This window comes from Diabrotica virgifera, chromosome 2, assembly GCF_917563875.1.
Source record: "Diabrotica virgifera virgifera chromosome 2, PGI_DIABVI_V3a".
NCBI lineage: Eukaryota > Metazoa > Arthropoda > Insecta > Coleoptera > Chrysomelidae > Diabrotica > Diabrotica virgifera.
Window position 1 is genome coordinate 179,438,786 of NC_065444.1, and position 25,722 is coordinate 179,464,507.

Below are 25,722 nucleotides of genomic sequence, written 5' to 3' on the forward strand. Positions count from 1 at the left end.
CTCCTTGGAGGCAGATCAAAACTCAACATCCAAAACAAAATTCTTCTGTACAAAGCAATACTCAAACCTATTTGGTACTATGGACTACACCTCTGGGGCTGTGCAAAGTCAACATCACTAAATATCATCCAAAGATTTCAGTCTAAATTTCTAAGATCAGTAGTGGATGCACCATGGTATGTAACTAATCAAACACTTCACCAAGACTGAAATATACCTTTCATAAGAGAAGAAATCCATCGAGCTTCGGAATCACAAAACGAGCGTACCATTCACCGTGACAATGAGTTAGTAAGAGAATTATTCCATAATGGCCCTGTCACAAGAAGACTAGATAGAACCTGGCCTCAGGACCTATTTTAAAATTTTAACATAAATAGAATAAGATGAGACATCATTGGAAGTCTCTTCTTCATGCCCAACAACATGGAACAAATTTACTTAATACTCTTTTAATGATGTAGATTGTAAATAAACATAATTACATAAAAAAAACGTAAGTTGATACTTTTGAGGATGTTTAGTGCAGACCGTGACAAGACACCCCACCCCGTAACAAGACATTTCGTAATCTCACAAATGGTAAGGGACAATTATTCGTAACAGTGACAGTTCGTAACGGCCATAGTTCGTAACCATATATATTCGTAAGGGTACAATTCGTAACGTCAAAATATAAGTATGTATTCTGGTTACTTTTTTTAAATGAAATTATGTTTATCAATTAAAAAAATTTAAATATAAAAAATTCTTTAGTTGTCATATTAACAGGAATACATGCAAAGATATATCAGAAATATCTTTAAAAATAAGTGGTCTTAAAAAAAGTACCATTTTTTAGTATGGGAATGTATGCAAAATTAATTTTTGTATAAATTCAGTAATACTAAATTTGCTAAAAAAATTCAATGTTGATATTACGAATTGTGCCGTTACGAAGTGTCGCCGTTACGAACTGATACCGTTACGAATGGTCCGTCACAGTTTGTTGGGTTACGAACTATCGTTTTACGAGATGTCATGGAACGGTTTAGACACAGCCCATTGCACCCACATACATGCATTCAGTTACTATATTTTTTAGACATTATAGTAATATTTTTTCTCTATTAAAGGCAAATAAAATTAATATAATATGCATATACAGTTCAGTAACATCAAATGTACATTAAGGTCTCTATTTTGCGTAAAATGAAAATTATACAATGGTTTTTCATGCAATAAAATTGGAAAATACTTGATATATCCAAATTTGAATGAAATACATCCAGGACTTTACTTTCTACAGACACTGTATTAAATGTCACCTTGAAACAAACTGGCACTAAATCACTTCCGAGTTTTCAACAAAACATGGTTTAAACAAATTTAGTGATTGCAAAAACGGTTCTCATGCTTTAAATGAGATTTTTGCTGATTATGTATTTTGCCAAAATATTAAATAACACCAATAAAATTCATAACCATCATTTATAAACAAAAGTGTAATGATTACAAGTTTGAATTTGATCGACTTCATTGATAACAGTGTCGTTAACAGATATTTTTAAATACCATGAATCATTTTCGAATGATTGGGTGGATTTAAGAAATACATAATAAATAAACAAATTTTTTACGTGTATAAAGGAGATTATAATTAATAGGACACATTTTACTCCTTATATTTTTCAAATAATATGACTTTGTATACGTCACAAGAAATTAAAAAAAATTAACATATTATGTAATAAATTCATAAATTTACTGTTTAAATAAGATACAGTGCGCTGGAATAAGTGTTAGCCCCCCTTAATAACTTATTTATTTCTAGCACATAAGCAAAACGCTCGGATAGGTCGATTTTTAAAACAATCGAAATATATTATAACATCAATGTTTCGAACTTAACGCGATTCGTCTTCAGGTGACAGGCAAAAATTTGATTTTTTTAAATGGGAAAGTAGATCATGTGATAGGTCTTTTAAAAGCGTTTGAAACACTGATTACAAAAATGTATAATATTTAATCCTTTCTCAGAGCGTAGGTAAAATTTCGATTGAATTGTTTTTAAACGCATTTATTTTTTTCTAATCCTGAGAAAACTAATAAGTATTTTTGAAAAATGTAAACGCAGAATAAAAGATTACATTATTATCGAGGGCTGAAAGTACCTTAGAATAAACAAAAATGTCTTTTGAATGATATATTTGAAATTAAAAATTCGACTAAATTTTCTTTGTTTTTCACCCCTGTGACTTATTAAAATAATCATTATAGAAGTTCTCAGGGACTTTTGACCCTCGATAATACTGTAATATTTCATATATATACACCGCTCTTAGGCATCAACGCCCTTCGGTAGGGATCTATGGAGGAGTATCATCAAGCCGCAAGCCCTTATCCCTTGCCGCTCCTCCATAGGCCGATTAGTCGCCAGTATATTATAGACCAAGCCGTAGACTCTATTGAGTTTCATACTACGGCCGGCGTTGGCCTTTTATTAATTTCATGACCTAGCTGAGGCTCGAAACCCAAAATAATTCGACCGAAATTTTGCGCCTACGGTCTCAAATAGGATTAAAGTATTTTACATTTTTGTAAGCAGTCTTTCAAAACTTTTAAATGAGGTGTTACATGATGTACTTTCTCGTTTAAAAAAATCAAAGTTATCACTGTCACCTGAAGAAGGACCGCGTCCGAAGTTCGAAACATTGATGCTATAATATAGGTACTATGATTATTTTAAAAATCGACCTGTCCGAGCATTTTGCTTATGTGCTAAATATAAATAAGTTAGTAAGGAGAAGATAACACTTATTCCAGCGCACTGTATATTCCGTACTATCGCAATAAAATATTAAAACGAATCAACGAAAACTTGTTGAGTAGTGCTGATTGACACAAGAGACCAGTAAAATGTTATTCATAAAGATAGTGTAAAATATGTCGCTGCTTATCTGGTCCGCTAGTAATAAAGTTAATAAAGTAATAAAGCGGTCTTCTTAGGTGGAAAATACTTTACATCCTTCTAATTACAATGTTGTGAATAATAAAGCCACTTAGCTCTTAACAAAACTTCATATTTTTTACATACCTCATATAAAACAGAAAAAGTTTGACATCTGATGGTTGTATCTTAGATTTTAGACCAGGTAGAGCATTTTATGAAGAATAACTTTTTTTCGTGAAATTGATAATAAAATAGTTACAATAATTGTAATAAAATGATGATTGGTATCTGTAATTTGAGAAAAAATTGAAATTTGTTTTTCGATTAGAATGATGTAATTGTATACTAAAACATTTTCTAATTTCAAACAACTTTTCCTAACAGCATTTTTTGATATCCTGGAATATAAAGGTACTTTACTCTTTAAAGAAATTTACATTTTTGACATAACTCGTATAAAATTGATAAAATTTGATATCTGATGGTTGAGTTTTTTTGACTATCCAGAGTATTTTATGAAGAATAACTTTTTTTCGTAAAATTGATAATAATAAAATTTTCCATGTGGTTCCTAGCTACGCAAAGAACTGTATAAGCGTTTCTGTATAAGAATTTTCAAATTGTAATGCCATATTCGGATTCAACATAACCAAAAACAAAATAGAAACATATTTGATAAAAGAAAATGATGAATTCAATGATATTTTTAAAATTATTTGTACAAAAAAATTGTTATTGTTTAAACAATTAACAAACAGTTAGCGGCCAAATTTGCGAGCAGAACTTTTTACTTTAACATGTATATTTATAAACTAACAAAAAAAGTTTTAGAAAAATATAAGCTTGTTTGAATTATTTCGAAACAATGCATGTTTTTGTTCTAATTGCACTCCCCTATTACTTATCAGAATGAATTAAATAGACTTTTATATTAGGTAATACATACATATATTTTTAAGTATTATTTAATTTTTCGTTAATTTAATTATTGATTTATTTCTAAGGCGGTACGAAGTTCGCCGGGTCAGCTAGTAGAAAATATAACTAAATTAACCATTCCTATCATAAAATGGAGCCACCCAAAATAATTAAGCATATAAACAAATAAAGCACATAAGCATAAAAATACATAAAAACATACATTGATATATTTAGAACATAAAAATTCAGCTGGACCTTAACGTTTTCCGCGTAACTAAGATAATTAAACATAATTAGAACAAATATGAAGAATATTATTAACAAATGTGGCTTATTTCCCATTGTGGTTTTCAATTGCAGCAAAGCATGAGTCGCTAAAATCAGCCAACACTCAAAAGTGGCTCGTCTGTAGTCGTTCATTTAAAACAATGCTTTGGTGCACGGTGGCGGACACGTGTGTCAGACACCAGTGTCCCAGTCTTAAAGGGTACTTATGCATTCTTTACTAGTAAAAACCGCTATTATACATAATTATATTTAGGTAGTATCCCAGTTGGAGTATTTTTACAAGAATAAAAAACCTCTAAACGACGTAAAAATGAGTGGCGCATACAATATTCCAGCTACAAAAGATCTGATATGAATATTACGTGGCACGAAAATGTATTTTCATTTTGATGCAAAATAAAATTTTAGTTTTATTTTAAATGGTTTTTCCATAATATTTGCTAAATTTGAAGTAAAACGCGCCACAAAAGAGTAACTTTGATACAGTTTGAATTTGGAAACCCCTTTGTGGCGCGTTTACTTCAAATTTAGCAAATATTATGGAAAGATATTTTAAAATAAAACTAAAATTTTATTTTGCATCAAAATAAAAATACATTTTCGCGCCACGTAATATTCATATCAGATCTTTTGCAGCCGGAATATTGTATGCGCCACTCATTTTTACGTCGTTTAGCGGTTTTTTATTCTTGTATCAGGAGTTTTTCAAAGTTTTTCTATAAATTAAAAGTATGAAGTTGAATGCAATTTTTCTCTACTACACGTTAAGCTTTATAAATGGTCGCCTTTGTCGCATTATCTCCCAAATGATCTAGTGTCCATCGAATGTATACTAGATTTTCTTCTATTCGAAATATATTGAAAAAAAAATATTGGGATGGCCGGTTAATGAACTCGGATTGCCCGTTGCCAGATCAAATTTAGCGTCGTAACCACTACAACTACATAAACCATTTCGGGAATAATCGTTAATTTTATTATAATTTTGTAGCTTAAAACTTCTAAACGGCTTAACCGATTTTGATCACTAAACATGAGTTTGAAACGTATTGACAAGTAGTATCTGACGCATCTAAGGTCAAGTATAATAACTGAAGCTATTACAGGAATTAATGAGCTTGAAAAACCTTTTTTCCATAGGAAATAGATTTGATCATACTTATGAAGCTTCTTCTTCTTCTTATTTATGTGCCGTCTTCTACCGAAGGTTGGCGACCATCAAACGATAGGTTTCTATACTGTATTTATGAAGCCTATAACTTAAAAATTCGAATTTTCCCGGATATGGGGTATACACCGTCAGATTCGTCTAGAGACCTTCTACAAACGCTCAGTTATTGGCGCAATTCTTAGGTTAAAATTTTGAGTAATTGTCGAAAAACCAAATTTTAAAAGTTTAGTTTTTCAGTTTTTCGGCGATAATAAGCCGTGTGTATATGTGATCCTGACGGCTTAGACACCATTTGAAATCCTAGCTCAACACTATTGACTTGGTGTATTTGCGGTTCTCATGTCTCTTCTTGAACCAAAGATATATATACCCCCAAAAAATATGCCGTTTTGTACCTACCAAGTCATATAGCTGGCTTATGGGTAGTCAAAAGTCACAAACTACACCGGTTCTGAATCGGCCCTGACCCCTCTCCAAACACAGAAAAAAAAGTTCAGATCGGTTTAACTTTTCCAGCCACATACATACATATCCACAAACATTTTCCCTTTTTTAAATAGAAATTGAGTCATATTTCTGAGCTCAACTTTTGAATGGTATAACCGATTTTCAAAATTAGACATGCGTTGGAAAGGTAATGATCAGTACTATTAGAAGCCGCAAAGGTCGGACTTAAATTTTCGATGTTTTTGGGAGTTTTGGGGACGTGAACGAAAAACAAGCCCTAAATAGGAAGGGCCGTAAAATCCACACCCTTGGACCAAAATGGATGATTGATATATGAATGGGTGAGTCTTTTCCTGAACTTTAAGATGGAAGTTGGTACAATTTTCAATTCCGTCAGATTTAAAAAATCGAAAATTTCGTGTATATATAGTGTCGCGTGTAGGGGGGTGTGGGTGTGCGCCACTGGCGAGAATAGTTCTCTGGTAATTATTGAATATATAAATACCTACTAGGAAATTAAATTCCTGTAGGTGGCTGCATACCATCAACTACAAAAAAAAATACGAAAATCCTATAAAAAGGTATATTTAAACAACATCCCTAAAAAGGGCTACATCACAGAACGTTCTCTGAATAACAATTCCATCATCAGTGATTTTCACAGGTTAATGTACATGCCTAAGCCACCAAGATATATGGTTTTAGTTACTGTGTGATTCTTAAATTATTCCTGGATCTAACATCAGGCAAGACAGGAATATCCCCATGAGGGTTGCTTTGTCTATAAGATAGAACCTTATATCACTGACTTCAACTGGTAACTCAGCTTCAAGTACTATTACTTCCTTCCTTTATATGGTATAAATTTGTCCAACATAGCAAAAAAATTATAGTGTAGGAAACAGAGGTTGAACTTCGCAAAATGGCCATAAGTCCGTTTTTTTTTCTGGTATATCAAGGTGTGCATTAGGGTGGGCCGAAAAAATTATTTGTTTAGTTTTAATACACAATACCCCCAAAAAGATGCCTTTTGGTAAGTATAATCACTGTATTTTTTTTAGGATTTTTAAAAAAACATCTTCAGCCCTCTACCACCCCTAAAGTGAACCCTAAATCAAAATTATTTAATTTAATTAGCAATACCTGTAAAAAGTTTCAATTATATGCAAAGAGTTCATGTTATTTTTTTTATACATTTAGAATAAGATATTCTACCCTCTACCAACAGATAATGATCTTGAATCAAAAATAAAAATAATAAATTCACAATTATTTCTGAAAAATTGTGTGTAAATATGGGAAACTACTGCACATTTTATAGGGTGTTGGGAAATAAAACAAAATTTGAACTGAACTAAAAGTTTATTGGAAACCGAAAACAAACAAAAATATAAATATCCTATTTTTAAACACACTAAAATGCGAAATAAAAATCAATAGAAAAATGCGTTCATTCAATTTTAAATTGTGCTTTGTTATCGTAAGTTACAAGAAAGTCTTTTGATTTTATTTTAGATCGAATAAATCCGTCTCTGCGTTCTGGCCCTGTAACTAGCAAAGATGATTCCGAAACCAATTTCACACATCTCTCCACAGCTTGCGTGTGGCATGGATATTTTGGAAAGTCAAAGTCTGCAATTATAGAGCTATCAATTAACTGTTTCAGCTCATCATCTGGTATGTCAGCTAACATTGGTGGGGCCGTTACTTCACATTCACTCCAGTTTATTAACTCAAAATACTCCGCAGCATTAAAGTTTATTTCTGGTATTTTAAACTGCCTTATTCCGACTTTTTTCTCTTTTCTGGCTTTAATAATTCTCCGTAAAGCTAATTCTCGTACCCATTGACGATTATCTGTTAACATACATAAGAGAAGATTCTCCGGATGAATATAATAGGAGTTTCGTTGGATAACTGCATCTATAATATTTTTAAGATCATCTCTTAAATATCTTGATAGTGTAATGGATTTGAAAACATGCAAACTGGCTTGTGTGCAACTTGGATTAGGCTTTATAAAAAACCACATTGGTGCATAGACTTTAATTATAAATTGAACAAGATCTTTCAATCTTGATGTAGGATGTTCGGTTCCAACGTAGAGGCGGAGAACTCTATTTGCCATTGTCAGCCATCTGGAATGAGCTAACTTTCCAGGGCTACGATTTGCTAAATTTTCATAGACGTTGCCATTTGATATTGCTTGGCATATGTCGTACAGATATGACTGGTCTGAGCTTAATTCTTTAGATGGTATTGTTAGTTCTGGGAGATCACTTTCAATTATTTCAAAATCTACGATTGGAAGGTGTTCGCATTTTTCCAATAATTTCCCGATCACTCCAGAGAATTGACGAGGTCCAGTAGTAGCTCCATCCAAACGTTGAAATAAATGTCTCAATGGCAACTCATTAGCATGTAAGGCACACACAAACCATTGCAAAGGTCGCTTAAGTTCATTTTCGGTATATGTTATAACTCCATTTTTATGTCCAGTATTCACTATGGTTCCGTCACAACCAATCGCCACTAAATTATCCAAACAGAAGTTATTTGAAATGAGAAAGTCTATTATTGCCTTTCCAATTGACTTGGCTGAGCCTGCAGATGGGGTAACGTGCCCCAAATAAACAGAATTCGGTTCTTCTATCAATGACACATGTTCTTCTGCAATAGTTCTTTTATGATATCTCTCACCTTTCTTTTCCTGCACTAAGGTTTTGTCCTTCCTGCCATCAAAGTAAATACTCTTAATGGGTTTATTTGTAGACTGAAACTCATTACTAAGGATATTTCTGTTCTTTTGACGAGCTCTTCTAACTTTATTTTTATCGATTACTTTTGAGGTATCACTATCGCAAATAATTCCCACATCTTTTAATACAGCTGTGGCAACAGCAGCTGCTGACCTGTCAGAAATTCCATATTTGTCACATATGGTACCTAATGTGGGCAACTTTATCCTCATTTGACTACAGGATGGTTTCGACGGTAAATCAATATTTGCAACACTAGGTGAGGCTTCAGATGAAGAAGAATTGTCAGAGTCTGTTGATAACCTAGTGACCTCAGTAGAACAGCTGGGCATAGAAATATTGTGAAATTCAGATTTGAATTTTTGTACTCGTTCTGTTTCTTTTGTTTGTCTCTCCGTCCTTACATTCAACTTTTTAGTTGTTTCACGATCAACAGTTCCTATAGCCATATCTCTAGTGGACCGTTGATCCAAAAGAAATTCCTGTTCCTGCTTTGGTACTTTTCTTGATTTATCACACTTGCATGCAGAAAAATCACACTTACAGGCAGCAATGTCGAACAACTTATCCCTTGTTTCCTCTTTGAAGCTGGTAATCTTTAACTCATATTGAACATTTCTTTTGCTTTTTGGATATCTGATAAGGTTTAAATATTTATTATGATATTTACGTAATAATTGCATGATGCGGTCCTTTGACACGGTTGGAATTGACGCTGATTCCCATATACTTTTGATTTTTGGCACAAGCACTTCACAAACTTCATTAAAACTTGGTTCCTTTCCAAAATATTTAGTAAACTTCAGTTCATAACGAATAAACAAATAACATCGAAGCACATGTTCTATCGTTGGTAAAACATGACAGTTTAAGTCGACTGGGTTACCGAAAATTGGACATTCTACTTTACTTCTTGTAATATTTAATTTTAAAGCAGCCATATTTATGGTCGTGCTAGGTATTCACGCAAATACAACAAACACAATCTATTCGTCTTGGCTTTCAACAAATAAACAATAAACATGCGTTTCACCCGAAAGCTTATTTCGCACTAAGAAGATAAGCGACGACAAGTACCATAACTCTCGACGATCCATCTCAGCCGGGACTGTTCGATGACTTTTTATGCTTTAAAGTTATACGGAGTTAATTTTACATTTTGTGTTTGGAAAAAGTTGGAAAATTGAGATTTTATTTTAGTTAGAGGGTGGTAGAGGGCTGATAAAATCATTTTAAAATAATAAGAAAAAAACAAAAGATTTATACACGGTAAAAGACAAACTTTGAGCGGTATTGTGTTCCTAATTTATTTATTTATTTTTCAAGGTCACTTAAGGGCTGGTAGAGGGCTGAAGACATTTTTTCAAAATAAAACAAAAAATCACAAGTATTTTTTACACATATACGCATCTTTTTACGGGTATTGCGTTCCTGTTTGATTCGTTTTTTTTCTGAAGTCCAGTTTCGGCCCACCCTAGTGTGCATATTATGAGACTAACATTTTCTTAAAAAATTTCGCCCCGGAACCCCCCTTTAATCCCATTAAAGGGGGTAATTTTTGGTTTTTGCGAAACGTAGCCCTTCCTGTACCTTTTACAAAAAATTTACTTAATAGTAAAATGAAGAGGACTATATTTCCTACTATTTATTTCCATATGCCTATCACCCACAGGGTAGCGGGGATGACGCCCCAAATTTGACAAATTTTTAAGAATGATGTTTTAAAAAAAATTATTTCCCCTAACTGTAATGAAAATTAAGAAGAAAACTTGCGGCAATAATAATTAATCACTTATTTTTTGGTGTAGGTTTCATTTAAGGGCAATTGCAAATTTTTCAATTACAGGGTGATACATTTTAAAAAGACCCTTTTTATACCATTTGAACAGCCTATGCTAGAGTAAAAAAACTTTCAGCGAATATCCATGTACTGGTGTTATTTAAAAATTTGTATAATACATCCTAATACTTTCCCCGGAACCACCCCAAAAAAAAAGGAGAATTAATAAAGAAAATAACAAAAAATTTATTTTGAGCACCACTGTGGCTTTAGGGTGTAAAGAAAATAAAATATTCATAGGTCATAATGTGTAGCAGACAGTGTGTTCTTTTATTTTCCATAAGTACCTTATAAATAGGTGACGAAAATAAAAACAAAAACTGGAGCCCGCCAAAGCATTTCTGAGATTTATGGCGCCACTGTGCCGTAACGGTTGCTTATACGAAAAAAATGCATGTGACCTTATTTGTAGAGAAAATAGTGGTCTTTAATTATGAATTAGTTTTGTTTTAAAAAAATGCATAGGTAATGAGAAAATCGTATTAACATACTCTCCAAGGGATAGGGGTAGTTTCTGCAGTTTATTTTCAAGGATAGGGGTACTTGCCGTAGGGATGTTGCAATAATCATATATAATTATGAAAAACCCTATTGATGGAGCAAATGTCCATTTGGGCAAAAAAGCAAAAAAAATTTTTTTTCAACCCGCCCTATATTTATTTATTTTTTTGCTACAGAGGTTGCATCCAGAAATCGCTTTTGGTGTCCATGCATGGGTAATAAGAACGTGCACAAAATAGTATATAAAGCATTTTAATAAGGGGCGTGCTGTGTGAAGGATTCTAAGAAAATTAATTTCTTTATTAATTTTCCTTTTTTTTTGGAGGTTTCGGAAAAAAATGGGGGTGCATTATTGAAATTTGTAAATAACACCAGTACATGGACAATCGCTTAAAGGTTTTTAACTCTAGCATAGGCGGTTCAGATGGTTTAAAAAGGGTTTTTTTTTAATGTAACACCCTGTAATTAAAACATTTGCAATTGCCCTTAAACGAAACATATTCCAAAAAATCAGCCACTTATTTGTGATTAATTGCCGCAGGGTTTATTCTTAATTTTCAGTACAGTTAGGGGAAAAATAATTTTTTTAAAAACATCTTTTTTTAAAATTTGTCAACTTTGGGGCACCACCCCGCTAAACGGTGTGTGATAGACATATGCTGTCGGGAAATATATATGTAGTAAGAAATATAGTCCTCTTCATTTTACTATCAAGTAATTTTTTTTTAAAACGTACAGAAAGGGCTACGTTTCGCAAAAACCACAAATTACCCCCTTTAAAGGGATGAAACCCCTGCGAAGAAAATTCTGACTAAAGAAAAACCAAAAATAAAGCAAATACAGATGACTGATAAAATCTTCTTCTCATGGACAACCGGAGAATAATGAAAGGAAAAAACGAACAAAGGTATAAACAAATACAGAAAGAAATCAAGAAAGAAATCAAAACAGCAAAGGAAGATTTTTATAAAAGAAAATGTGAAGAAATAGAGCAATTGCAGGCAAAACATGATATTTTTAATGTACATAAAAACATGAAAGAACTTGCAGGTACACAAAAACGTAAGCAGCCAAATATCCTGTATAATGTCAACGGAAACATAATAACAGAACTAGAAGAACAGTTGAAGACATGGAAAAACTATGTTGAATAACTCTTTGCAGATGATAGACAACAACCTGAACTAAGTAACATACAAGGAGACGAAGGTCCAGAAATAACGGAAGAGGAAGTAGTGTACGCACTAAAAAGAATGAAAAACGGTAAAGCCCCAGGTCCAGATGAAATACCAACGGAAATCCCTAAACTGATAGAAGAAGACTCGATCAACATTTTAGTTGAACTTTTCAATAGCACTGATACATCAGGAAAAATACTACAAGAATGGCTTTTATCCACCTTTGTTATTATACCAAAAAAGATGAGTGCCAAACAATGTAGTGATTACCGTACAATCAGTTTGATGAGCCATGTACTGAAAATATTCCTGAAAATTATACACACTAGAGTACACAGAAAACTGGAAATGGATATCAATGATACCCAGTTTGGATTCCGAAATGGACTCGGAACAAGAGAGGCGTTGTTTGCACTGAACGTTATGTCTCAAAGATGTCTTGATATAAATCAAGATGTATTCATGTGTTTCATAGATTATAACAAGGCCTTTGATAAAGTGCGGCATGATCATCTAAGCAGACTCCTGTCAGAAAAGAATTTAGATAAACGAGACATCCGACTAATAGCAAATATGTACTACAATCAGAAAGCAGTAGTGACTGTAGAGAATAATACCACTGAAGAAATTGAAATAAAGCGAGGTGTGAGACAAGGGTGTATACTGTCACCAACCCTGTTTAATCTCTATTCCGAAGACGTAATGAATAGAACGCTCTCTGAGCAATCCATAGGTATTAACATAAATGGTGTTAGATTAAACAATCTGAGATTTGCCGACGACACCGTTCTGATCGCAGAAACACTTGAAGAGCTACAGACATTGGTAAATAAGATAGCAGACTGCAGCGAAAAATATGGACTATCTTTGAACATAAAGAAAACTAAATTTATGGTAATATCGAAATCAACACGAAATGTCCAAAATTTATATTTACACATTGAAATTATCGATCGAGTTAGCAAATACAAATATTTAGGCACTTTAATAAATGAAGACAACAATAGCTCAGCAGAAATTAAAATAAGAATAGGAAAAGCCAGATCCATATTCACTAAAATGAAGAGAGTGTTCTGTGGAAGAGATTTGAACCTTGATATGAAACTTCGCCTGATGAGATGTTACGTACTTTCTGTGCTGTTCTACGGAATGGAGTCATGGACGCTGAAAAAGATTGATACCAAAAAATTAGAGGCATTTGAACAGTGGATGTATCGCAGAATCTTGAGAATATCTTGAAGGGAGAGAGTCACAAACGTCGAGGTCTTGAGAAGAATGAATAAAGGAAAGTCATATTTACGATCAAAAAACGAAAACTGCAATACTTGGGACACATTACAAGAGGCGAAAGATATGAACTGCTTCGAATAATTATGCAGGGGAAGATAGCAGGAAAAAGGTCCATAGGAAGAAGACGAAACTCCTGGCTAAAGAATCTACGGGAATGGTATAGCTGTAGCAACAACAAATTGTTTCGGTCAGCAGTTTCGAAAATACGTATAGCCCTGATGATCGCCAACCTTCAGAACGAAGATGGCACTTGAAGAAGAAGAATGGATGAAAAGGGGGGTTCCGGGGCGAAATTTTTTAAGAAAATATTAGTCTCATAATAACCACCCCTTTATATACCAGAAAAAAAAATAGAACTGGACTTGTGTCCATTTTGCGAGGTTCAACCTCTGTTTCCTACACTATTTTTATTACTAAACAATGGGGACTGGGATCAGTGAACCGGCTTTAGTAAGAATAATAGAATAATAATGTATAATACACCATACATATGGAATTTTATTTTCATAATTTTACGGCTTAATTATTTATTCATATTTTACTTATTATCTTGAAAGATATAGTACCTACTCTCTTGTTCATTGTTTTAAGCAAATTAATGACTTAGGATGGATCAATTTACGATGGATCAACAGAAAATACGTGTGTTTGTAGGTATTTCAATATAATGCCACCAAAACAAAGTAAAGTAACAATACTGTTAAAAACCATTTAATTTAATAAACGCAAGGTAGAAGAATGAATACATTATACATATTATTGTTAGCTTTATTGGTTAAATCGGCCAGCAAAAAGGACTATTTCATCATTTTCCTTAATGAAGAAAATAAAAGGATGATCGGCATTGAATGAGTAATTCGGGTTTCCCAAACCAATCTTGTCGACTACTTCAACTGAAAATAAAATTAAATAGCAAATAAAAGGTTTTAACCAGGAAATGTCAGGTTGTTTTTAAAGTATTTCTACAGAATTAAGTAGAGTAGAAAATATATCAGATGAAGTAATTTTACAGCCATTCTAAAGAAAGTAAATGTTAATATAAAAAAGAACTACAATAAAAACGAAGAAGTTAGTTTTTTAGCACCATACCCGCGGAAAAGTGTTACCGAAAGTTATTAAAATCAGAATATCTAATTTTAGAGTTTTTAAAAAGCAATAACTATCTAATGTCCTTACCACAAAATACCACACATACTGACACACACATTTTTAAATTTATAGCGTATAGTCGAGGAAATGAAACTGAAAAAATGGCAAAACCTCGCATTTTTTTCGTCCAGCATCGATTTGTACAAAAATTTAGGATTAGGCTCATTACACCCTCTAGTTCATTTTCTATATTGAGCCGTTGTACGCTTTTGGTTTTGTAAGGGTGAAAACTACCCTTAATTGTAAAAAACTATAAAATAACATTTTAAACTTTAATATTGTCAACATTTGGTTCTTATTAGTTAAATAATGCATGTTTTATGCTTTAAGAACTACCATCATAATATTTCAACCCTTAAAACCACCCTTGTCGGAGCTATATGTAAAAAATTTACTTATCCTAAAAGAATAATTTCGGCTTGCATCGATTTACATAAAAATTTGGGATTAGTATTATCTCACCCTTTACTTCATATTCTATATCATGCTTAAGGGAGTTGACTATTTTTAGGGGTGTAAACTACCCCTTATTTTCAAAAATTATATAAAAACATTGTAAACTTTAATACGGGTAAAATTTGGTTTTGATTGGTTAAATAATGATTGTTTTATACTTTAGGATATAATATCATAATATTTCAACCCTTAAAAACCACCTTTAATAACATTACAGTTTTTATAAGTAGATATTCTAGTATATATAAGATATATTTAATATATATAGATATATTAATATATATCTATACAGAAAAAAAAGTAGAATTAAAGAATTACAAAAACATTTATAATGTCAAAAAAACTTCAAAAGTGAAAACCAATATTTTAAATTTCTCCGAAGAAAATATTAGTTTTTAGCGTTTTTTTTTTTTTCATTAAAGTTCTACTGTAGTTCACCTACGATTCAGACGTGTTTATCGGCAAGAGTAAAACCAAATTAAACAATATCCGATTAAAATTGTGTCTTAAAATAATTGTTCAAATTTGGTGGTATATAAGGAAGTTTGGATAGAGTGTTCAAAACCAATTAAATGGACCTGCAAGTCGGGGGGAAACCCCCTGACCCTGTACCCCCAGATATACCTCAAAAAAAGATCAGTTTCATTAAAGATGTAAGTATGGATATTTATCCAGTCGGACAGGTGACAACCTTTAATAAAAATAACATTTGCAATGAAAATAAACCGGTAAGTACTGATAATAATTTATTAATTAATCAAAATTCGTCAACAAATGATAAAATCGACAATATTATGTCAAAAGAAAGAGAGGAATTTGTGTATGTAAGTACTGATTTAGGGCCATACCATATTTATGTTGAAAATAATACAGCTGAATTCAAAGGCAAATTAAATGCTCTCAAAATTGGAGATATAATTCTCTCTAACTTCCCGCAAATAGATAACAAAATTATTAGTATTGATTCTATAGGTCGGAATAGGATTAGAATCAAGTTAAAAGATTATAAATCAGCGAATTTTCTAATAACTCATAAAAACGATAACATTTTTGTTAAAAATAACTTTGTATTGTACATTCCAAAATTTATTCTTCATACAGGGCGTCATTAGAGATATTGAACAAGACTTTTCGGATGAGTATATAAAAGGTAAATTAAAACCATTTGATCAACATTGCAATTTTGAAGTTTCTAACGTCAAAAGAATAAACCGTAAAGTAGAAAAAATTACAGATGAAGGTAAGTCAATAGAATATGTAGCTACTAAGTCTTGCATTGTTACTTTTAAATCCCAAATTTTGCCAAAATATATTTCTATTAATAAGGTTATTAAGGAAGTAGAACCCTACAAACAAAAGGTACTATTATGTTATAACTGCCTCCGTTTCGGCCACCTAGGTAGTCAGTGTAGAAGTAGACCGAGATGTAGTAAATGTCAGGAATCCCACACCACAAAAAATTGTACTAGTACTGACTACCTACCACGTTGCTTTAGCTGTCAAGGAAATCACCTTACAACTAATTTATCTTCTTGTCCAGAATTTAAAAGGCAAAAAATTGTGAAGGAAACCATGAGCTCTTCCAATGTTAATTTCTTTGATGCAAATAAACAGGTCCCAAAAAATACATACGCCAACATAGTCGCTCTTAATACCTCTGCCATGAAAAATAGTGTAATTTCCTCGACAAATTATCCCCAACGGATTCAATCTGGACTTACTCCATCTAGCATAATACAGTCTCATTCTTCTCAACCCCAATTCTCGCAGACCCAGAATTTACAACCCAAGTCGTATAAAAATAATTTTACTAATTACATGTTTTCTTCTCCTACATCTTCAAGCCCAAACAAAAGGCACAGGCCAATTAGCCCTAATCCCATTGAAAGTTCAAGACAAGGAATTCTTTCTCAACCAAACTCATCTTTTGTCTCGGGAGGAATTTTTAATAGTCAACATTATTTAAAAAACTCAGTTGGAGTAAAATCACAATCAGAGGAATTAAATTCAACAATAAGTTTAGTTTTAGAAGTAGTTCTTAATATTATAAATAATATAAAACAAACAAACAATTTTAATGTATCAGAGTCAGAAATAGTTCAATTAATTAGTAATCATGTAAACCAACCCTTGTCTTCAAATTCGCAGACATCACAAATATGAATATGCTGCAATGGAATTGTCGTTCAGCAGTAGCTAATAAAGTAAATTTAGAATATCTGCTATATCAAAATCAAATTTCCATAGCATTACTCTCAGAAACCTGGTTTAAATCAAAATACTATTATAATTTTAAAGGTTATAATTGCTTTAGATCAGATCGTGCAGACGGGTATGGTGGAACTGCCATTTTATTAAAATCAAACATAAGATGTGAAGAAATAAATCTTAAAAATAGACATCCCTTCACTCATAAATGTATATCAGTTCAAATTTTTCGAAACAAAAATCCTATTACTATTGTCTCAGTATACATTGAACCAAAAACCCAGATATCTGAAAGACAATGGCTGGAATTCTTTACAGATATTCCTAAGCCTTTTATTATTGGTGGCGATTTTAATGCCCACAGTATCGCATGGGGCTGTGAAATTGAAGACAATTATGGTAAAAAACTTTTAGAAAGTATTGATCATTGTAATTTGATATGTCTGAATGATGGGTCGCCCACATTAGCAACTAGTAACAGTCCATCTGCTATTGACTTAACATTTTGTACTCAAGATCTTTCAAATTTTTTAACGTGGAGTGTCTTACAAGATCCTCATGGATCCAATCATCTTCCGATTATCATAAACATGGAAACAGATAATACAACTTCATCTCCAACTGAAAACTTTCATAAGATCTGGAATCTTAACAAGGCCGATTGGGACTTATACAGCTCTGTACTAGAAGCTGAAAATTCTCCCGGTAATTATCAACAGTTAATAGCAAACATCAATAAAGCAGCCAATTTAGCAATACCGAAGTTTTCATCTAACGTCATACGTAAGAGACAAATTTCAAACCAATGGTGGTGCGAAAGTTGTAAAACTGCTGCTGATAACCGTAAAATTGCATACGGAAAATATAAACAAAACCCTACAAGGAATAATTTATTTAAATTTAAGAGACTTGATGCTGTCGCAAAAAAACTCTTCAAGCAAAAGAAAAAACAGAATTGGATAGAGTACTGCGAAAGCCTTAACTCCAAAACAAAAATCAGTGAAGTATGGAAGAAACTAAACGCCTTTAAAAACCGCAAACAGTCCAACAAGTTTCCAATAAATCCAAATTCAAGCTGGCTAGATGAATTTCATAATAAAATATCTCCTCAGTGGGTACCTTCCCAATATTTTCCAGAATACAGCGAAACAGTTTCAAGGGATAAGTTTGGCTTAGAACAACCATTTAAATTGTGGGAGTTAGATCGAGTACTTAGTCAACAAAATAGCAGTGCTCCAGGTAAAGACAATATTTCATATTCCATGATATACCATATACCACTTCAATATAAAATATCATTATTACATACAGTGGAACCCCGATAAGTCGGCCCCCGATAACCCGGAACTCCGGCTAACCCGGACCGATTTTTATCAGACAAAAATTTCAACAATAAAGATGTATTGCTGTTACAAAATCTCGTGAACCTAATTCATTCATTTGGTGACATCAATATACGAACGAAACGATTGAATCCGACATTACTGAAAATATCAGGGTGCAGATGGGACCCTGTCGCGCAATTCGCAGCAAATAAAATAGTCGTATGTTTTTGGCTTCATTTTATTTCGGTTATACATACGCATTTTCAAGGTTCACGAGGTTTTGTATCAACTCTACGTAATATAATATTTGAGAGATAATGGGTACTTGTGTAATTTGAACTACATATACCATTACAAAGACCATTAATATTCTTTTTTTAACAATGGTCTTAGTCATCACTGTTATTAAATAACATAACATCAGAGACGGTATTGTGTGTAGTAAAGTCGTATTGTTCGCTTCCAATCGTTCGTAAATCTATTCAGATTTTGTGTGCGTGTTTTTGTCTATAAGGGCAACAAAACGTAAAAATGTTGTAGTGACAATGGAAAAGAAACTAGAAGCATTAAGTAGAATTGATAAAGGTGAATCTTGCAGCATTATATGGTGTCGGTACATCTACAGTATCGGATTGGAAGAAAAATAGAACTAAAATCGAAGATTTTTTTTTTCAAAATGATAAAAAAAGACAGTTTGGACAATCGGTGCAAAGCTAATAAAGCTAAGAATGAGACTCTTGACGACGCTTTGTATGTGTGGTTTTGTGTGGAATGCGAACGTGGTTTACCAGTGTCTGTGTGACAATTATAACGGAGTTTATCTGTAAGCATACCATATTTTATTAATTTTTACCATTTTCTCCGGCTAACCCGGATTTTCGATAACCCGGATAGGCCGCGGTCCCGATTAGTCTGAGTTAACGGGGTTCCACTGTATTTTTAATGAAATTTGGAATGACACGTCACAAATTCCAGAGAGTTGGAAGGAATATATTCTAATACCTATTAAAAAACCTGGAAAACCAGAAAATTCTTATAGTTCATATAGACCAATATCCCTAGCTTCTTGCTTCCTAAAGACGTTAGAAAGATTAATAAAAAATAGAATTGAACACTGGTTAGAGCAAGAAGATATTTTCCCAAAATCTCAATATGGATTTCGAAAATCAAAATCAACTCAAGATGCGATAACTTCCTTAGTCTCATCTATACTAATAAACTTTACTGATAATGCGTATACTATGATGTCTATTAAGCCAGATCATCCATTTCATAAGTCCATATTTGGAATAGTTTCATATTTTTTTGCTAATTTTTTGCTAATTTATTACCACAAAAACAAATTTTTTGCTCCACCCCTAACCGAGAAACAATGGTTGATGTAGCTTAATATTATGTCACATCATCGATAGCCATATCTCGCGAACCTAAAGAGCTAGAAAATCGTACGACGCGGCATATTTTTTTGCTAATTTATTGCTGTCGATCTGCATATTCAACATACCCCAAAACCACCCCTGCTTCCCTTACAGCTAAACAACACCCCCAAAAAACAACGAAAAATCTTGAAAAATGATTTTTGTAATATAGTTGACGGTTGATATTTAATTGCTAATTTTTTGCTGTCATTAGCCGTAAAAAACAAATTTTTTGCACCACCCCTAACCGAGAAACAATGGTTGATGTAGCTTAATATTATGTCACATCATCGATAGCCATATCTCGCGAACCTAAAGAGCTAGAAAATCGTACGACGCGGCATATTTTTTTGCTAATTTATTGCGGTCGATCTGCATATGCAACATACCCCAAAAACCACCCCTGCTTCCCTTACAGCTAAACAACACCCCCAAAAAACAACGAAAAATCCTAAAAAATGATTCTCATGATATGGTTGACAGTTGATGTTCAATAACAAATTTTTTTCTATGATAAGTTCTATCGATCCAAAGCTTATTTTAAAGGTTTTTTAATGATACTTATGCACGTATTATAAAAATTGAGTTATCCATCGCATTTTTTCGGTATGTCAAAAAAAAGTGTTTCATTTTTTGTTTATTACATTTTCTGTTATATCTCGAAAACTGCTCGATGGATTTTAATGATCCTCATCTCTTTTTATTTTGTTAAACGTGCAAAAATATGAATTTTTCATTTTACCATATCAATGTATATCGAACCATATCTCCGAGATTTATCGATCGATTTTTGACTATTATTAAATATAAGTCACTTCGATACCACTCCGGCTACACTCATAAAAAAAGTAGTTACCGATCTTAGAAAAAGCGTTCTTGAACGAAGAAAGGCTGTTTTCTACAGCAAAGAGTAAAATAAACTATAGCCAAGAACTTATTCTTCATAAGAATGTATTGAAAAAAAATTCTTGGTTGTAATTTATTTTACTCTTGGCTCTAGAAAACAGCCTTTCTTCGTTCAAGATCGCTTTTTCTAAGATCGGTAACTACTTTTTTTATGAGTGTAGCCGGAGTGGTATCGAAGTGACTTATATTTAATAATAGTCAAAAATCGATCGATAAATCTCGGAGATATGGTTCGATATACATTGATATGGTAAAATGAAAAATTCATATTTTTGCACGTTTAACAAAATAAAAAGAGATGAGGATCATTAAAATCCATCGAGCAGTTTTCGAGATATAACAGAAAATGTAATAAACAAAAAATGAAACACTTTTTTTTGACATACCGAAAAAATGCGATGGATAACTCAATTTTTGTAATACGTGCATAAGTATCATTAAAAAACATTTAAAATAAGCTTTGGATCGATAGAACTTATCATAGAAAAAAATTTGTTATTGAACATCAACTGTCAACCATATCATGAGAATCATTTTTTAGGATTTTTCGTTGTTTTTTGGGGGTGTTGTTTAGCTATAAGGGAAGCAGGGGTGGTTTTTGGGGTATGTTGCATATGCAGATCGACCGCAATAAATTATCAAAAAAATATGCCGCGTCGTACGATTTTCTAGCTCTTTAGGTTCGCGAGATATGGCTATCGATGATGTGACATAATATTAAGCTACATCAACCATTGTTTCTCGGTTAGGGGTGGAGCAAAAAATTTGTTTTTTACGGCTAATGACAGCAAAAAATTAGAAATTAAATATCAACCGTCAACTATATCACAAAAATCATTTTTCAAGATTTTTCGTTGTTTTTTGGGGGTGTTGTTTAGCTGTAAGGGAAGCAGGGGTGGTTTTGGGGTATGTTGCATATGCAGATCGACAGCAATAAATTAGCAAAAAAATATGCCGCGTCGTACGATTTTCTAGCACTTTAGGTTCGCGAGATATGGCTATCGATGAAGTGACATAATATTAAGCTACATCAACCATTGTTTCTCGGTAAGGGGTGGAGCAAAAAATTTGTTTTTTACGGCTAATGACAGCAAAAAATTAGAAATTAAATATCAACCGTCAACTATAACTCAAAAATCATTTTTCAAGATTTTTCGTTGTTTTTTGGGGGTGTTGTTTAGCTGTAAGGGAAGCAGGGGTGGTTTTGGGGTATGTTGCATATGCAGATCGACAGCAATAAATTAGCAAAAAAATATGCCGCGTCGTACGATTTTCTAGCTCTTTAGGTTCGCGAGATATGGCTATCGATGATGTGACATAATATTAAGCTACATCAACCATTGTTTCTCGGTTAGGGGTGGAGCAAAAAATTTGTTTTTTACGGCTAATGACAGCAAAAAATTAGCAATTAAATATCAACCGTCAACTATATCACAAAAAGCATTTTTCAAGATTTTTCGTTGTTTTTTTGGGGGTGTTGTTTAGCTGTAAGGGAAGCAGGGGTGGTTTTGGGGTATGTTGCATATGCAGATCGACAGCAATAAATTAGCAAAAAAATATGCCGCGTCGTACGATTTTCTAGCTCTTTAGGTTCGCGAGATATGGCTATCGATGATGTGACATAATATTAAGCTACATCAACCACTGTTTCTCGGTTAGGGGTGGAGCAAAAAATTTGTTTTTGTGGTAATAAATTAGCAAAAAATTAGCAAAAAAATATGAAACTATTCCAAATATGGACTTATGAAATGGATGATCTGGCTTAATAGACATTATACTATGGCTGCTTTTCTAGATGTCTCTTCTGCATTCGATACCGTTAATTTGGACATTATGTATAAAAAACTAGTAGACATTGGTTTTCCCATCAACTTAGCTAGATTTCTGAGGACACTGTACACTAATAGATCGACGGTTTTAAAAATCAACAATTCCATCTCCACTCCACGTCTTACAAATATGGGACTACCACAGGGTAGCATATTAAGTCCAATGTTATATATTTTATATAATATTGATTTAGAAAATTGTATTAATAGCACAACAAAGATTATTCAATATGCTGATGATGTAGTAGTTTACACATCCCACAAATCATTGGATATATGTAAAAATAATTTTAATGTCTCAATTAAGGCTGTTCTTAATCATTATCAAAATATTGGTTTAGCAATATCATAATCTAAAACAGAAATTTGCATTTTCTTCAGAAATCGTCAAATTCCACAAGGTCATTTGGCAGTAGGTCAAATTCAATATCCTATTAAAAATTGTATAAAATATCTCGGTACTTATTTGGATAGAAAACTTCTATGGAAGGATCACATGTATCATATCATAAAAAAGTCTGAAAATCCAATGAATATTCTACGAGCCTTTTGTAGAACTAATTGGGGTGCCGATCCAAATATAGCACTTTTATTTTACCGTACTATGATTCGTCCTATTTTCGATTACAGTTGTCATCTGTATGGAACTGCTGCAAACACACATTTGAATAAATTAGAAATACAAAAAAATAAATGTCTTCGACTTTGTCTTGGATATTTGAAGTCTACACCCGTTAATATAATGGAAGTTGAGGCGATAGAACCACCCCTGGAATTTCGACGACAGTTTTTAAGTGATAAATTTATTACTAGAACTATAGGAAAAAATACAAACTATCTGCAGGATATACATAAGTTATCAATTTTAGATCTAACTCATAAATATTGGACAAAGAAAAAATGTCCCCTTCTTGTAGATAGTTACTTGAAAATATCTCAATACCGAAGTACTTTCTATACGTATGAAAATCAAGTTTCACCTATGTATTCCCATGTATTAGAAGAAATTTTCTCAAAACAAATTAATACTTTTTTATGGATATTAATTTAAATCCAGCCGTTTTTCAATCATTTATACTTCATAAATGGCCACATTATCAGTTTTACTATACAGATGGATCCAAAGTACAAAACAAAGTAGGATGTGCAATAATCAATATTCAAAGTGGATTTAAAAAATTATTCAAATTGCCGTGTGAATCATCGATATACACCGCTGAAATGATAGCGATACTTTTTGCTTTAAGACACATATTTAGTAACGAACCCTATAGCTGCATAATATTTACAGACAGTAGGAGTGTCGTTGATAGACTAACTAACGTACATAAGTACCAACAACTCAATCATATAGAACTGGAAATTATGACTCTTTATAATAAAATTGCAAATTTAGGAAAAAACATCATTATATCATGGATAAAGGGACACGCAGGCATTAGGGGTAACGAAATAGTAGACAGGCTAGTCAAATCCGCCCTAGAAATAGGCGAAGAACTTCCCATGAACTTACTACCCATTTCGGATATTGATATTATTAGTAGACGACACCAAAAAGAAAATTGGCAAAGGTATTATCGAAACACGAGAACTGGTAGTAATTACAAACAAATGCGACCTGAAATTCCCATTAAAAGATGGTTTCATTCTGTATCAAATCGCCATTTCATAAGAGTTATAAATAGATTGAGATGTAATCATGCTCTTACCCCCCTTCATATGTACAGTCTGGGTCTCACAGAGTCACCTAACTGTGAGTGTGGAAAAGAAGGTAATCTACTACATATTCTCCTCGAATGTTCACATCAATCAGTAAATATAAACAAATTTTATGATAATCTTAATATATTAAAAATTCCACTTCCCGTCTACCTGAACAATTTGATTTTTTCTGAAGAGATTAATATATTAAAAACAATTTACGAACATATCAAAAATTGTAAATAGAGATTGTAGCAATAAAATTTACCCTGTATTTAAGAAATTTGTTAAAACAAAGCAGGCATGTTTGTTAAAACAAAACAAACATGTTTGATTTGTTGTTATTTTGTTTTAAATCCTGTAGATTTAAGTAATTATTGTATATTATAATTGAAAAAAGAAAAGAACAAAAAAAAGAGAAAAAGAAAAGAAAAAAAAACAAAAAAAAAATAAAAATGCAAAAAAAAACAAAAAAAATAAAAAATGCAAAAAAAACTAAGAAGATGTAAACCTCCGCGAGGATGAATCGGGTTTACGTCTTAGCGTAGTAAAAAAAACAATTTATAAAAAATAACAATAAAAAAATTAATAAAAAAAAACAAATTAACAAAATAAAAAAAATGCAAAAAAAATACAAAAAAAAAAAATAAAAATTTACAAAAAAAAATGAACAACCAAAACAGAGTATTATTTAGATAATAATTGTAGATAATAATGTTAGTTTGTTATGTATTTAGAGTTAGAAATACAGAAAAATTCCTCTGATTGAAAAATCAAATTTGTTTGTTTTTAAAATAACAAAATGTCTGGCTAATTGGCTCGGCCAAGGCCATCAAATTCACTCAAAAAAAAAAAACATTTATTTACACAAAAATACGAATTTACAAATATGTACAAATACAAATACACATAGTTTTTTAGTCATCTTCCAGTACATCTTCCAGAACCGGTTCTGTGGTATTATACATACATTGAAAATTATCCATAAGCGGACTATCCGAATTTTTCGAAAAAAAAATTCGTTTTATAAACATAGCTCCTTCATTTTTGGCAGTGAAAAGTTTTTTCAAAAATAACTTTATAGGATTTTTGAAGAGTTATAAGACTGTGTAAGCTAAATTCCGTAAAATCCCTCAGTTTTTAATTAGGGTGGGTTTAAAGGGCTCGAATAAGGGGATGTTTGCTCGTAAATAGAGGTTTTAAACAGATATATCTCGCTAACTGTTTACTGTAATGAAAATCTATGCACAAGACAATTTTAGTTATTAAAGAAGCTACAATTTAGTAGTCTATCATTTTTTTCGTATCTCTAGTATTTTCGGAGATATTTTGAAATAAAAGGTTAAAAATGGGAAATTCCAAAAAATTAATTTTTCCTTAAACTCCAATTTTTCTAAAATTAG

The 25,722-nt window shown here is 32.3% G+C and overlaps 1 protein-coding gene across 14 annotated transcripts in view; it reads right to left on the reverse strand.

The window, feature by feature from the left end:
- LOC114333727 (alaserpin) overlaps positions 1–25,722 on the reverse strand; it is a 305,048-nt gene that overhangs the window by 80,531 nt on the left and 198,795 nt on the right. The window contains exon 4 of one of the 14 annotated variants that reach the window (XM_028283714.2): positions 14,023–14,220. The exons of the other annotated variants lie outside the window; for them this stretch is intronic. Within the exon in view, the coding sequence (XP_028139515.1) occupies positions 14,096–14,220 (125 nt within the window). The 3' untranslated portion in view covers positions 14,023–14,095. Of the gene's footprint in view, positions 1–14,022; positions 14,221–25,722 lie in introns of those variants that run through there. 14 annotated transcript variants of the gene reach the window in all.